Below are 16,399 nucleotides of genomic sequence, written 5' to 3' on the forward strand. Positions count from 1 at the left end.
GCAGCCTTTTTGCCTTTTAGCTCTGACGTTCACAAGCAATGTTATTCAATTCAAAATGTATTGGCTAGATATTTCAACTCTGTAGGCCTACGGCAAGCGTGAATGTCTGACTGAAAATGTTTATGAGGCTGCTTTGAGCCACAGCTCGTTCTAGCTACGTTAACAATCTAATCACATCATCACATAATTGTTTTCGCGAGACAGCGTGGTATAGAGAAACCTCACAACCAGCTGAAGAATCTTGTTGTGTGTGACCCCTGTCTATGAAACATAATTTAGTGTGCGCACCACTACATTGGCTAAACAAAAAAAACTACAGGAAAGATGGTCGTTTAAGGTGAGAGGCTCAGCGATGTTATGATTTTGAAAGTCGTTTAGTGTACCCACACGGCATATGTGCGTCGTCGAGGAATGTGTCGATACTGATAGGATCGAAAGAAAAGAAGCCCTAATCTCGAATCAACCTACTCCATTCAAATCTTTCCTTAACATTATAATTATTCTGCAATACTGGGGACGGATGAGCTTCTAGAGAGATATTATCACATATGGCTGCAAATACTGAGGCGGCTTATTCTAATGCTTATTCATTAGGCCCACCCTATAATTACCTTATAAAAATGCCCTAAATTAAGATTTGTCACATCATCGGATTCTAATGCTTATTCACTAGGCCTACCCTATAATTACCTTATAAAAATGCACTAAATTAAGATTTGTCACATCATCTGATTCTAATGGTTATAAATTAGGCCTAGCCTATAATTACCTTGTAAAAATGCACTAAATTAAGATTTGTCACATCATTGCGCACACGTTACATATCATGAAATATATTGAGGCAAAAATTACAGACAGTAGCCTACAATTAGCAAAATTGAACTCGATTGAGTTAACATGAAATTGATTTCAATATGACTGAAAGATATAGGCATGTAGCCAATACTGTATTTATCTGATAATGCAGTCATCTCAGTCTTCATTTGAAGCATATTTTTTATCCTCGGTTTGTAACAATTTCAAAAACATTGGCAACTTTGTGTTTATAGTCAAATTCATTTTGAAATTTTGGAGGTCACAGAGAGACAGATAAACATCTTGATTCTGTGTTTAGCAGAGATCTTCCGTGTATAAAGTGACGCGGAAGGGCAAAATAGCATCTAATGACGCACTTATCTGTTTTACAAGTGGTCTGAGGCAGCCGGTAAATACAGGCGTTTTCAAGTGCAACTTTAGCAAAGATTGTTTTGGGAAACAGCTCGGAGATTTAACGAGGCTCCTACAAATGTTCTAACGATGAACTTAGCTTTAAGATGCTTTTGTGAAACCGGGCCCTGCTCTTTTCAGGAGAACTTCTGAAAAGGAACTTACAGTGCCTTCGGAAATGATTCAGACCACTTGAAGTTACAGCCTTATTTTAAAATGGATAAAACAATCTACAAACAATACCCTATAATGACAAAGCGAAAACAGTTTTTTTGAAATGTTTGCACATTTATAATAAAAAAAAACATCAGAAATACCTTATTTACATGAGTATTCAGACCCTTTGCTATGAAACTCGAAATGGAAACAGGTGCATCCTTGAGATATTTCTACAACTTGATTGGAGTCCACCTGTGGTAAATTAAATTGATTGGACATGATCTGGATAGGTAGACACCTGTCTATATAAGGTCCCACGGTTGACAGAGCATGTCAGAGCAGAAACCAAGCCATGAGGTCGAAGGAATTGTCTATAGAGCTCCGAGACAGTATTGTGTCGAGGCACAGATCTGGGGAAAGTTACCAAAACATTTCTGCAGCATTGAATTTCCCCAAGAACACAGTGGCCTCCATCATTCTAAAATGGAAGAAGTTTGGAACCACCAAGACTCTTCCTAGCGCTGGCTGCCCGGCCAAACTGAGCAATCGGGGGAGTAGGGCCTTGGTCAGGGAGGTGACCAAGAACCCGATGGTCACTCTGAAAGAGCTCTAGAGTTCCTTTGTGGAGATGAGAGAACCTACAACCATCTCTGCAGCCCCCCACCAATCAGGCCTTTATGGTAGAGTCGCCAGACGGAAGCCATTCCTCAGTAAAAGGCACATGACAGGAGTTTGGCAAAAGGCTAGTCAGGATCGAGGCAAAGATGAACGGAGCAAAGTACAGAGAGATCCTTGATGAAAACATGCTCCAGAGCGCTCAGGACCTCAGACTGGGGCGAAGGTTCACCTTCCAGCAGGACAACGACCCTAAGCACACAGCCAAGACAATGCAGGATTGGCTTCAGGACAAGTCTCTGAATGTCCTTGAGTGGGCCAGCTAGAGCCCGGACTTGAACCCAATCGAACATCTCTTGGAGATACCTGAAAATCAAATCAAATTGTATTGATCACATACACATATTTAGCAGATGTTATTGTGGGTGTAGCGAATAGCTTGTGTTCTTAGCTCCAACAGGAACACAAGCATTTCACTACACCCGCAATAGCTGTGCAGCAACGCTCCCCATCCAACCTGACAGAGCTTGAGAAGATCTGCAGAGAAGAATAGGAGACATTCCTCAAATACAGGTGTGCCAAGCTTGTAGCGTCATACCCAAGAAGACTCAATGCTGTAATCGCTGACAAAGGTGCTTCAACAAAGTACTGAGAAAAGGGTCTGAATACTTATGTAAATGTGATATTTAAAAAAATTCTAAAAACCTGTTTTTGCTTTGTCATTATGGGATATGGTGTGTAGATTGATGAGGGGGAAAAACGATTGAATCGATTTTAGAATAAGGTTGTAAAGTAACAAAATGTGGAAAAAGTCAAAGGGTCTGAATACTTTCCGAAGACACTGTATGTTCATCCACCAAAACAAGTATGATCCTTGGCCATAAAGGGTCAAACCTGTGGAAAGACTGAAGAGTTTGACAAGAGAGGAAAATAATAATCGTTATACAACAGGTGGGTATAATCCTTAATACTGATTGGTTAAAAGTGCATTCCAGCCGGTGTCTATTCCACAAGTTACCACTGTCTAAATCTATGACATTAAAATGCCTATTTACTCTGTTCCATCTGACTGCGCAATCCACTGTCTCATCAGCCTAGGCAGGGAAGTTACAAATTTGATCTCCACGCATCTAGACATTATCTCACATTTCTTTCAGACCAACATTTAGTTTTCAACAGCGGAGATTTGTATAAACCTTACTGTCTGTCTCTCTGACATTTGAAACATTGTTTCACTATTCAAATTCGATCTCCGTTAATGAATGTGAAGGGGTCGGGAATCGATCGAGAGAGAGAGGCAGCGTTTCTCAGCCAGTCGAAATCATGAATCAGCTGGCATCATTTTTATTGATATATACGAATAAATGTCAATTAACAAAAGGTAAAACGAAATGAAGTGCAGGTAGTTTGCAGTCTTTCCAGCTTCAGTTTGAAGTTATTGTGTTAGCTGTGTTGTTGGCTAGCTCCTCTGAACAACAGCGTCCTAACGAGAGAGCACATTTCTATACCAGGTGAAATCACGCCTCATTAGCTCATTGTTATGGATGTATCCAAATAAATGTCACTAGAAAACAGCTTAAACAAATGTTATTCTGTCTGCACTGTTTGCCGTGACCGTAAGTTAGCCGTAGTTGGCTAGCTAGCAAGCAAGGGGTAAGAACGTTGCCAGCCAGTATGGCTATGGAACATTTAGAACGAACGACTGGGTCGCGTCCATAGATACAGAACAAAAAGACTGAACGACTGGGTCGCGTCTCTGGCAACCAAACCAATAAAACGAACGACCAGCCGGCTTTGGTAGCAACCCTAGATTTTTTTTCTGTACTAAAAGGATGAAATAGTATAAACACATTTATCAAAATAACGTTTTTAATAAAAATAAGTCAATCATTATTTGAATATTTTGGTAACCCGTTGTAACAAACACCGGCTTCTCGGGCATTATCACTTATATGTCCCACCCACCCACACACTCAATTACTTCGAGGCCGGAATTCAACCATTTCATGTTGCACAATTTGCAACAATTTAATTTAATGACCTCAAAATTCTGCCTTTAATGTTGCAAATAAACCCATTGATGGGAAAGAATAATAATGCTGAAACAATTCAGTAGTACAAACCTTCTGTAGTTGTGACATTTTTTATTTTACTTTCTCACATTTGTTTTTCACAAAGGGGTCTAGAAATGGTCAAGATCCAATGCAGTGACAATGATACTAGCCTTTAGCGAACAATACAGCTACCAATAAAAAATAACAGCAATAATAATATAATTGTACATTAGAACAACAATTAGTTAATGTCTTGATAATATTTATAAAGGAAAAAAAGTGACCCATGATGTAAAGAGGTCATTAGTCCGTTGTCAGGTGGTTGTTGGGTGGCTTTTAGGGAAGCATCCACCAGTCTCCATCCACCATCTTCTCCTTTAATTCTCTACATCTATCATTCTGTTCTTCGATATCTTCTGTCCACTAACCAGCCTTCAATGTACGCTAAATCGCCCCAAAAACATTAAATATTTAATTGACAGGTGGCACATAATCCCCGTACCCCAAAAAAGTTTACAATAGCCTACTACAGCTCACGATTGACTGTCATGCAACACATTTTAAAAGTGCGTTGTTTAAATCCGCATAAATAACCCTCACGTTTTCAGATAAACCCTGCTCCAAGTTCTATGAGCAATACAGCCTTTCTGTGTGTATTTCAACACTGTTTAACAGGCAGAGTATATAACCCTCTACGTATGTTTCTCTACATCTGTCTCTCTCTACCTGCTGAAGAGTTTCATGAAGCTCTGGAAGCCGTCCTCTCCAAAGAAGTCGAAGGAGCCCTGTGAGGTGCCCAGGTGAACCAGCAGCAGCACCAGCAGCACCACCACCAACAGGGGCACCAGCAGGTTCCAGCCTGCCGCCAGGATGTTGTACCACTTGGCCTTGTCCGAGCACTCCTGGGCCAGCTGCAAGTTCCCCTGGGTCTTCTGGTCCCTGGCCTGGACGGGAGAGAGGAGCAAATGTTAAAAGCAATGTAAGCGCTTTAATGTAAGTGCTACCCTGAGTTTATTTCATTGAATTGAGAGAGAGCGTGAGAGAGAGCGAGAAAGTAGATTTTATTGACGGGGCTTAAATTAGGAGAGGCCTCTGGTGTAGGTTCTCTAATGTTATCATCATGAAAGGTTTTAGGATGTTTTTTTCAATCTCTGGATACGGTTCAAATGGAAAGTATGTAATAATGACACGGGTAATATATTCATTAAAATGCGCTCAAAAACACGGAACATAACAAAAATAAAGCGCGTAAAAATACACCACAGCAACATAAAACAAATTAAAACAAATATGTCTTTTTTTCTTCATATTTATATCTGTGTCCATATTGTCCATGTGTTTCTAGTGGATAGACTATATGGTTCAAAAAGTGGATGGACTATATGGTTCAAGAGAAAATAGCGTACGTTAATGAAAAAAAGCATTCATTAACAATGTCCGTTTTTTTCTGCAACACTTCCAGCTATTGACTTTTTTCACGACTGCCACCAGTTTGCCGACAAAAGCATATACAACAAACAACCCAAAAACAAACCGTGAAGCTAAAGGCTAAGTGCCATAAACAAAGTCAACCTCCCACAACAAAGACATATTGACATAGTAAAATAAATAAGTGTGTAAAAATATATATAAATCATATTTAATACTGAAACCCTCATATTAAACACCAACGGTATTCACTAAGTTTATGGGTTACATTCAGGATAATGTTTTACAACTTTGTCATTCTATTTTTGTAATCATATTTTATATTACATTTCATGAAATCCTTGAAAGTTTCCAAAATTACAGTAGTTTACTGGTAAGCGTTGAAAGTTACCAGTAATATACCCTTCCTTTTCAACCTACACAGGCCCACCATGTAGGTCTTATGACCAGGTTAATGCACCTGTATTTCTTGACGAATACACTGTTTGAAGTCTGCCCTGCTTAAGTTAGTAATTGTACTGGTAAAACATTGGTCTAAGACATTTGGCATATTTCTGGCCACTAATAACATATCTGGTTTATTTGGAGAAACATTCAGTCGGCTTTAGACACTGATTTTAGGTCAGTTTTTCTCCCCCAAATAGTTAGGTTTAGAGTTGGAATTGGATGGCAAACTGATCCTAGATCTGTGTCTACATTCACATTCTCTCTCGTATGGTACCCCTTCTACCATGCTAGTCTTTAATCTCCCATCAGCACTTGCCTATTAGTAAGATGCCAATTACGCCAGTTTTAAACTCTTCAGTCAGGCTGCCGGTGGCGGTGCCAATCTCTAATTTGGGCTCTGTTTCATTACAGGGGAAGTGATTTTGGGCCACTGTGCCATTCCCAGTCCACATCCCCCATTCCTGTGGTGCAGGACAAACGGACTCCCTCATCTAGTTTGGCTTACGGAGAAGCCTTAGACAGCACATGAATCTTACAGGAGACTCAATATTACTACAGTTACATAGTACTGTATGGCAGCTGTAAACGTGGACTTTAAACGGATGCAATTTAACACATTATTTGTGTTCAACTTATGCTGGCTGTTCAACCTATCTCTGTGTTGCTTCTATTTTAGCTAACAATATAACAGCTACAACATAATCATTAGTGAGACAGGTTTAAATAGAGACTTGGGGAAAGAAAGAGAGAGAGAGAGACATGGGGAAAGTGAGAGAGACATATACCTTGTAAAGAACTCACCTTAATTGAGTAGATAAGAGCCATGAATCCCAGACAGCAGAAGTTGACATATAGGGTGTTGCACAGGGACCAGACTAGGTAGTCACTGGGTGGCTTCTTGCCTGCCGTGCCCATATTCACCACAGTGGAGCCCGCCGGCTTGCGGGCCGACTTGCAGCTGGTGAGAGGGGTGCAGTCGGACGGGTAGTTGTATGTGTGGTTGTCCATCCTTTTGGCTTCTTCAATTCTTGTTGTCTGGTCCTGAATGTCCTTGATTTGTTGAAAAGAAGCTGGCTAATTCTGTGACCTGCCTTGCTCTGCTTAGATGGCGTCTCCTAGTGTGTCATGGCTCCTGTGTGGGGCTTTTATGCCCCTGTGGAGGGTGGTGACAGTGAGAGGGCGCGTTGGGCAGGGACCTGTAGGCCTGTCATTATGTGGTCGGGCCTCTGGGACAGACCAAGGGATAAGAGAGAGCGAACAGAGAGAAGGAAAGACAAACAGACAGACAGACAGAGAGCGAGAGAGAGAACGAGAGAGAGGAAGGGAGAGAGAGAGAGAGAGAGAGACCAGTTTGTTGAATTCAGATCAGGGGTCTTTAATTGGATAGATAGGTGTGCAGGCTTTTGTTCCAGCACTAACACACCTGATTCAACTACTGTAATCATGGTCCAGATTGAAGACAGTGAATAGTTGATTATTTGACAGGTTTGTTAGGTCTTGGCTCGCTCGCTCAAACTGTCACAAAGAGCTGCCTGGGGTTGAGTTGGCGATCCCGTGTTTAGAGAGACTAGTTACTATAGAGTTGGATCCCTAGCTAGCTGAAGTCATTACAGTGACTAATACACACTTTCTGCTGTCCTCAGTGTGAGCATTGTTTAACCCTATTCAGGATGGTACTTGTACACTTAAATTATCATTTCAACTAGAGCTGGATTATGTAAAGCATTTGTAGCCAAACATGTATATACAGTGCATTTGGAAAGTATTCAGACTACCTGACTTTTTCCACATTTTGTTACATTACAGCCTTATTCTAAAAGGGATTAAATAAAACATTTTCCTCATCAATCTACACACATTACCCCATAATAACAAAGTGAAAAAGGTTTTTAGAATTTTTAGCAAATGCATTAAAAATCTAAAACAGAAATACCTTATTTACAAAAGTATTCAGACCTTTTGCTATGTGACTCGAAATTCAGCTCAGGTGCATCCTGTTTCCATTGATCATCCTTCTGATGTTTCTACAACTTGATTGGAGGCCACCTGTGGTAAATTCAACTGATTGAACATAATTTGGAAAGGCACACGCCTGTCTATATAAGGTTCCACAGTTGGCAGTGCATGTCAGAGCAAAAAAACTAATAAATAGTTTGTAAAGGTTGAAAAGGTTTGGCATGGGCCCTCAAATCCTCAAAAAGTTATACAGCTGCACCATTGACAGCATTTTGACTGGCTGCATCACTGCTTGGTATGGTAACAACACCGCCCTTGATCGCATGGCGCTACAGAGAGTGGTGCTGTTAGCATACCAAGCAGTCAATATGCTATAAATTGTTAGACTTCAGACACCCAAGCCATAAACTGTTCTTTCTACTTCTGCACGGCAAGCGGTACCAATGCATCAAGTCTGACACCAACAGCCTCCTGAACAGCTTCAACCCCAAAGCTATAAGACTGCTAAAAAGCTAACAAAATGGCTACACGGATTATCTGAGTTTGTATTACCCTTGTATTTTATTTTTACACTGTCTCTATGCACACCCACAGGACTTTACAAACTCACGCACACTGACACTCCAACAAACACAAACACACACTTAATTTGCTCACACACACATAACATCACTTGGTTAAGCTTTCAAAGTGTCCGTAGAGTTTTTTTACTCTGAGAATTAGATCCTAACACAATGTACTTGTGCATGTGACATTAAAACTTGAAACAGTGCTGCTCCCTACTGGGGAACCATGGCAGTGTCAAACGGAAGTTGACTATCGGTCATCTGAACTGAGACGAGAGCGCGCTCCTCTGGCCTATTGTCTACTGTACCCGGTGAATATCTAAAGAATATCAGTCTACAGCACATATCGTACAGCTTTGGTCGTCTTAAAAAGATAAAACTTCTTGTTGAAATCTCCTCTTTAAAACCAAAAAATGTCAGGGCAACGCTTCGAGTTGTACTTTTTATGTACAGTATTTTTATTAACAAATAATATAAAAGAAAATATCAGAATAATAGAAAGGTCAAATGATCATACAGGTGCAAAAGCAGCAAGAGTGATGGGAAAACATTGTAATTACAGGCACTTTGTTCAAGCGGCCAAGTTCATTTAAGACGTGACATGGAGCATCAATTTGGGCTCAGTGGTTCATAGATAGGCTACATACAAACACACACACACACACACACATAGTGTTGCACAGAATACCGAAATGTCTGTACTTTTTCGATACTAGACCATGAAAAACGGTTCAGTTCTAAATTTGCTCTTACTTTCGGTACTTCTGTCAAATGTGTCTCACGGATCAACTCTGTCCACCAGCGCAACCAGTCCACTTATAGCAGGAAATAATGTGACACGGCATATAGAAATGTTGAAACCGTTAATTACTGTCCCATACGGAAATGTTATATATGGGCATATATCGTGGAAACATATATGCATATATATACTTAGATGTATTGTTAAAATATACAATAATTGGCCAGTTTCATATAAGTGTCACGGCCGTTGAAAGAACTGGACCAAGCTGCAGCGTGGTCAGCGTACATTTTCTTTTATTTAACAATGATGCCGACAAAACCAACAAACAACCCAAAAACAAACCGTGAAGCTAAAGGCTAAGTGCCATAAACAAAGTCAACCTCCCACAGGTGGGAAAAAGGGCTACCTAAGTATGGTTCTCAATCAGAGACAACGATAGACAGCTGTCACTGATTGAGAACCATACCCGGCCAAAACATAGAAAAATAAATAATAGAACATAGAATACCCACCCCAAATCACACCCTGACCAAACCAAATAGAGACATAAAAAGGATCTCTAAGGTCAGGGCGTGACAATAAGTGAAATATTTCTAACTTATATACACAAATGTATATGTACAAATGTACAATACTTACGCTACCAGTCAAAAGTTTTAGAACACCTACTCATTCGAAGGGTTTTTCATTTTTTAAATAATTTTCTACATTGTAGAATAATAGTGAAGACATCAAAACTATGAAATAACACATATGGAATCATATAGTAACCAAAAAAGTGTCAAACAAATCAAAATATATTTTATATTTGAGATTCTTCAAATAGCCACCCTTTGCCTTGATCACAGCTTTGCACACTCTTGGCATTCTCTCAACCAGCTTCATGAGGTAGACACCTGGAATGCATTGCAAATAACAGGTGTGCCTTCCTAAAAGTTAATTTGTGGAGTTTCTTTCCTTTTTAATGCGTTTGAGCCAATCAGTTGCGTTATGACAAGGTAGGGGGGTATACAGAAGATAGCCTTATTTGGTAAAAGACCAAGTCCATCATATTATGGCAAGAACAGCTCAAATAAGCAAAGATCAAATCATTACTTTAAGAAATAAAGGTCAGTCAATACAGAACATTTCAAGAACTTTGAAAGTTTCTTCAAGTGCAGTCGCAAAAACCATCAAGCGCTATGATGAAACTGGCTCTCATGAGGACCGCCATAGGAATGGAAGACCCTGAGTTACCTCTTCTGCAGAGGATAAGTTCATTAGAGTTACCAGCCTCGTAAATTGCAAGCCAAATAAATGCTTCACAGAGTTCAAGTAACAGACACATCTCAACATCAACTGTTCAGAGGACACTGTGTGAATCAGGTCTTCACGGTCAAATTGCTGCAAAGAAACCACTACTAAAGGACACCAATAAGAAGAAGAGACTTGCTTGCGGCAAGAAACACGAGCAAAGGACATTAGACTGGTGGAAATTTGTCCTTTGGTCTGGAGTCCAAATAAGAGATTTTTGGTTCCAACTGCCGTGTCTTTGTGAGACGCGGCGTGGGTGAGGGGATGATCTCTGCATGTGTATTTCCCACAGTAAAGCATGGCGGAGGAGGTGTTATGGTGTGGGGTTGCTTTGCTGGTGACACTGTCTGTTATTTATTTAGAATTCAAGGCACACTTAACCAACATGGCTACCACAACATTCTGCAGCAATACGCCATCCCATCTGGTTTGGGCTTAATGTGACTATCATTTGTTTTTCAACAGGACAATGACCCAACACACCTTCAGGCTGTGCAAGGGCAATTGTACCAAGAAGGAGAGTGATGGAGTGCTGCATCAGATTACCTGGCCTCCACAATCCCCTGACCACAACCAAACTGATGGTTTGGAAAAGCAGCCAACAAGTGCTCAGCATATGTGGGAACTCCTTCAAGACTGTTGGTAAAGCATTCCAGGTGAAGCTGGTTGAGTGAATGCAAAGCTGTCATGAAGGTAAAGGGTGGCTATTTGAAGAATCTCAAATATAAAATAGATTTGTTTTTAGTTACTACATGATTCCATATGTGTTATTTTATCATTTTGATGTCTTCACTATTAATCTACAATGTAGAAAATTGTAAAAATAAAAACATAAACCTTGAATGAGTAGGTGTTCTAAAACTTTTGACCAGTAGTGTATTTGCTCATATATGTGACACATGTAGTATTAGAATGTTTATTACATACATTATACAGTACGTCCCTTATATCTCATAATACAGTACCAGTCAAAAGTTTGGGCACACCTACTCAATCAAGTGTTTTTCTTTATTTTCACTATTTTCTACATTGTAGAATAATAGTGAAGACATCAAAAGTATGAAATAACACATATGGAATCATGAAAATAGTAAAAAAATAAAGAAAAACCCTGGAATGAGTAGGTGTATCTAAACTTTTGACCCGACAAGGCCAACATCCCCGTTATTTGCCAGAGGAAGAAACACAGGTACAGAGGACAAAGAGCCGGATGACTCGTCAGGACCTGGAAAAGGCGAGTGGGAAAGCTGCCGTAACTGTCAATACTACTCGCCAACGTGCAATAATTGGACAATGAATTAGATGAGGTACGATCATGAATATCCTACCAACGGGACATCAAAAACTGTAAAATCCTATGTTATATTTAAAAACTGTAAAATCCTACGGATATTCAGCTAGCGGGATATACGCTACACCGGCAAGATAGAACAGCACGCTCCTCCGGTAAGACGAGGGGGGGGGGGGGGGGGGGGGCGCGGCGGTCTGTGCATATTTGTAAACAACAGCTGGTACACGAAATCTAAGGAAGTCTCTAGATTTTGCTCGCCTGAAGTAGATTATATTGTGATAAATTCAAGGCCACACTACTTGGCTAGAGAGTTATCAGATATACTTTTCGTGGTTGTTTATTTACCACCACAGACAGATGCTGGCACTAAGACCGCACTCAGTCAGCTGTATAAGGAAATAAGCAAACAGGAAACCACTCACCCAGAGGCGGTGCTCCTAGTGGCCGGAGACTTTAATGCAGGGAAACTTAAATCAGTTCTCCCAAATTTCTATCAACATGTTAAATGTGCAACCAAAGGGGAAAAAATTCAAGATCACCTGTACTCCACACACAGAGACGCGTACAAAGCTCTCCCTCGCCATCCATTTGGTAAATCCGATCACAACTTTATCCTCCTGATTCCTTTTTATAAGCAAAAATTAAAGCAGGAAGCACCAGTGACTCGGTCTATAACAAAGTGGTCAGATGAAGCAGATGCTAAACTACAGGACTGTTTTGCTATCACAGATTGGAACATGTTCCAGGATTCTTCCGATGGCATTGAGGAGTACACCACATCAGTCACTGGCTTTATCAATAAGTGCATCGAGGACGTGGATTACAGGCAACATTCGCACTGAGCTGAAGGTTGCGGAACTCTAACCCGGAAGCTTACAAGAAATCCTGCTATGCCCTGCGGCGAACCATCAAACAGCCAAAGCGTCAATACAGGGCTAAGATCGAATCATACTACACCGGCTCCGATTCTCGTCTTATGTGGCAGGGCTTGCAAACTATTACAGACTACAAAGGGAAGCACAGCCGCGAGCTGCCCAGTGACACGAGCCTACCAGATGAGCTAAATCACTTCTATGATCGCTTCGAGGCAAGCAACACTGAGGCATGCATGAGATCATCAGCTGTTCCGGACGACTGTGTGATCACGCTCTCCGTAGCCGACGTGAGTAAGACCTTTAAACAGGTCAACATACACAAGGCTGCGGGGCCAGACGGATTACCAGGATGTGTGCTCCGGGCATGTGCTGATCAACTGGCAGGTGTCTTCACTGACATTTTCAACATGTCCCTGATTGAGTCTGTAATACCAACATGTTTCAAGCAGACCACCATAAATGCCTAAATGACTACAGACCCGTAGCACTCACGTCCGTAGCAATGAAGTGCTTTGAAAGGTTGGTAATGGCTCACATCAACACCATTATCCCAGAAACCCTAGACCCACTCCAATTTGCATACCGCCCAAACAGATCCACAGATGATGCAATCTCTATTGCACTCCACACTGCCCTTTCGCACCTGGACAAAATGAACACTTATGTGAAAATGCTATTCATTGACTACAGCTTAGCGTTCAACACCATAGTACTCTCAAAGCTCATCACTAAGCTAAGGATCCTGGGACTAAACACCTCCCTCTGCAACTGGATTCTGGACTTCCTGACGGGCTGCCCCCAGGTGGTGAGGGTAGGTAGCAACACATCTGCCACGCTGATCCTCAACACTGGAGCTCCCCAAGGGTGTGTGCTCAGTCCCCTCCTGTACTCCTTGTTCACCCACGACTGCATGGCCAGGCACGACTCCAACACCATCATTACGTTTGCAGACGACACAACAGTGATCACCGACAACGACGAGAGCCTATAGGGAGGAGGTCAGAGACCTGGCCCGGTGGTGCCAGAATAACAACCTATCCCTCAATGTAACCAAGACTAAGGAGATAATTGTGGACTACAGGAAAAGGAGGACCAAGCACACCCCCATTCTCATCGACAGGGCTGCAGTGGAGCAGGTTGAGAGCTTCAAGTTCCTTGGTATCCACATCAACAACAAACTAGAATGGTCCAAACACACCAAGACAGTCGTGAAGAGGGCACGACAAAGCCTATTCCCCCTCAGGAAACTAAAAAGATTTTGCATGGGTCCTGAGATCCTCAAAAGGTTCTACAGCTGCAACATCGAGAGCATCCTGGCTGGTTGCATCACTGCTTGGTACGGCAATTGCTCGGCCTCTGACCGCAAGGCACTACAGAGGCACTAGTGCGTACGGCCCAGTACATCACTGGGGCTAAGCTGCCTGCCATCCAGGACCTCTACACCAGGTGGTGTCAGAGGAAGGCCCTAAAAATTGTCAAAGACCCCAGCCACCCCAGTCATAGACTGTTCTCTCTACTACCGCATGGCAAGCGGTACTGGAGTGCCAAGTCTAATACACAAAGTTTTTACCCCCAAGCCATAAGACTCCTGAACAGGTAATCAAATGGCTACCCGGACTATTTATATTGTGTATATCCAAATATAGGCATATACATGTTTCAGTATCCAGACGTAAATAGTAATGCTTTACCAATAATTAATGAATTTACTAACACCATCCTCATAAGTTATATTACACTTAACAAAAATATAAACGCAGCATGTAAAGTGTTGGTCCCATGTTTCATGAGCTGAAATAAAAGATCCCAGAAAGTTTCCATACGCACAGAAAGATTATTTCTCTCAAATGATGTGCATAAATTTGTTTACATCCCTGTTAGTGAGAATTTCTCCTTTGCCAAGATAATCCATCCACTTGACAGGTGTGGCATATCAAGAAGCTTATTAACCTCTACCGCTTCTCTCTCCTGGATCTGGGATCCTCCTCATCAAAAAAGCTGACTAGCATAGCCTAGCCTAACGGGACAGGGTTAAACATGATCATTAGACAGGTGCACCTTGTGCTGGGGACAATAAAAGACCACTCCAAAATGTGCAGGTTTGTCACACAACACAATGCCACAGATGTCTCAAGTTTTGAAGGAACGTGCAATTGGAATGCAGACTACAGGAATGACCATCAGAGCTGTGGCCAGAGAATTGAATGTTAATTTCTCTACCATAAGCCGCCTCCAACATTATTTTAAAGAATTTGTCAGTACGTCCAATCGGCCTCACAACTGCAGACCGCATGTATGGCATCTCGTGGGCGAGCAGTTTTTTGATGTCAGTTGAGAACAGAATGTCCCATGGTGGCAGTGGGGTTATGGAATGAGTAGGCATAAGCTACGGACAACAGACACAATTGCATTTTATCAATGATAATTTGAATGCACAGAAATACAGTGACGAGATCCTGAGGCAAATTGTGCATATCTGTATTCCCAGTAGTGAAATCCATAGATTAGGGCCTAATGAATTTATTTCAATTGACTGATTTCCTTATATGAACTGTAACTCAGTAAAATCTTTGAAATTGTTGCATGTTGTGTTTATATTTTTGTACAGTATATTAAAGATTCTCTGCACTGTAAACAAATGTAAGCTGCTTTTCAATAGGCTACTGCCGCCATCTACTGGCAGATTTTGCATTGCAATTGTGCAGTAATGCAACAACAACAATAAATTGCAGATTACTTAAGATTGTCGAGTTTTTAGCTGAAAGACAGAGCTAACAGATTTTATTTAGCTTTGTTCCAGATACTGTGTGAGGACCTGGCTCCTCTAGTTCCTCGCAGAGGTGGATCCATTGAAAATAGGGTGTTGGTCTCCCTGGGGCTGATGGTCAACCAGGAAAGGTTCAGGGGAGTGGCAGACAGCTCACGTTTACAAACATCTTTACCGGGAATGCTGGTTCTGTGCACGATGCCAGTGTACAAGACCAGCAACCTCAAGGCCCACCTGGTGACCAACCCACTACCCAAGCAATAACATCTGCACTGGGATTCTGCGTACCTGAGTGTGCACTTAATTGTCCCATTCAGAAACAATAGCCACCTTGAAGATGAACAAAAGCATTTCAACCAGGTCCACAGTTCGACACGTGGAGACATTGAGGGATCACAGAGGAAATACCAGAAGAGGCCACCATTGACCCCGTCCCTGCCTCAGACCTCCAAAGGGCAGCTGTTTGACAGGCAGCAATGCTGAAGAAGGACAACCTGACTAGAATTCTATAAGCTACAACACACATCTACACTCACACACATGTATACCCAACCGCACACATGCACCCACCCATCACTGACGTCCACCTAGCAAAATTAGTATAGTGCATAACCACAATTAATCAATAATTATTTTTGGACTAGATGAGAAAAATGTTTGTGTGTTTAGCAAAACCACAGTTCAATGGAAAAGTTGACATTTTAATAAAAAATGTTCCAAAAAATGTGTTAACGATTTCAGTTAAACATGCAATCAAGCAAAGTCTCAGGACAATTATTTATTAGTGCACAATTAAACAATAAATAAATAGATTTAGACTGCTGTTCTATGAAATTCTGGAGTGCAGTAGTGGACTGTTGAAGAATATTGTTCCTCTCAATCTGTGCTTGAAGTGTTTGTTTGAGGTGCAATGTTGTCCAGTTTCGCCTTCTTTTTAGGTTGTGTGCAGGGAGGGGTGTTGGCATGAGGGTTAAAAGGTGTTGTAGTAGAGGGTGAG

General features: G+C 41.4%; 1 protein-coding gene across 1 annotated transcript; it reads right to left on the reverse strand.

Moving 5' to 3' along the window:
• Positions 1-4,107: 4,107 nt before the first annotated feature.
• Positions 4,108-7,047, reverse strand: ifitm5 (interferon induced transmembrane protein 5). Its single transcript, XM_071415582.1, has 3 exons — positions 6,711-7,047; positions 4,761-4,978; positions 4,108-4,478 (listed from the first exon to the last, which is right to left on the reverse strand). Exons 1-3 carry the CDS (start codon positions 6,915-6,917, stop codon positions 4,469-4,471), a joined length of 435 nt encoding a protein of 144 aa, XP_071271683.1. The 5' UTR covers positions 6,918-7,047; the 3' UTR covers positions 4,108-4,468.
• Positions 7,048-16,399: the final 9,352 nt, after the last annotated feature.

Source organism: Salvelinus alpinus, chromosome 9 (assembly GCF_045679555.1).
Source record: "Salvelinus alpinus chromosome 9, SLU_Salpinus.1, whole genome shotgun sequence".
Lineage (NCBI taxonomy): Eukaryota > Metazoa > Chordata > Actinopteri > Salmoniformes > Salmonidae > Salvelinus > Salvelinus alpinus.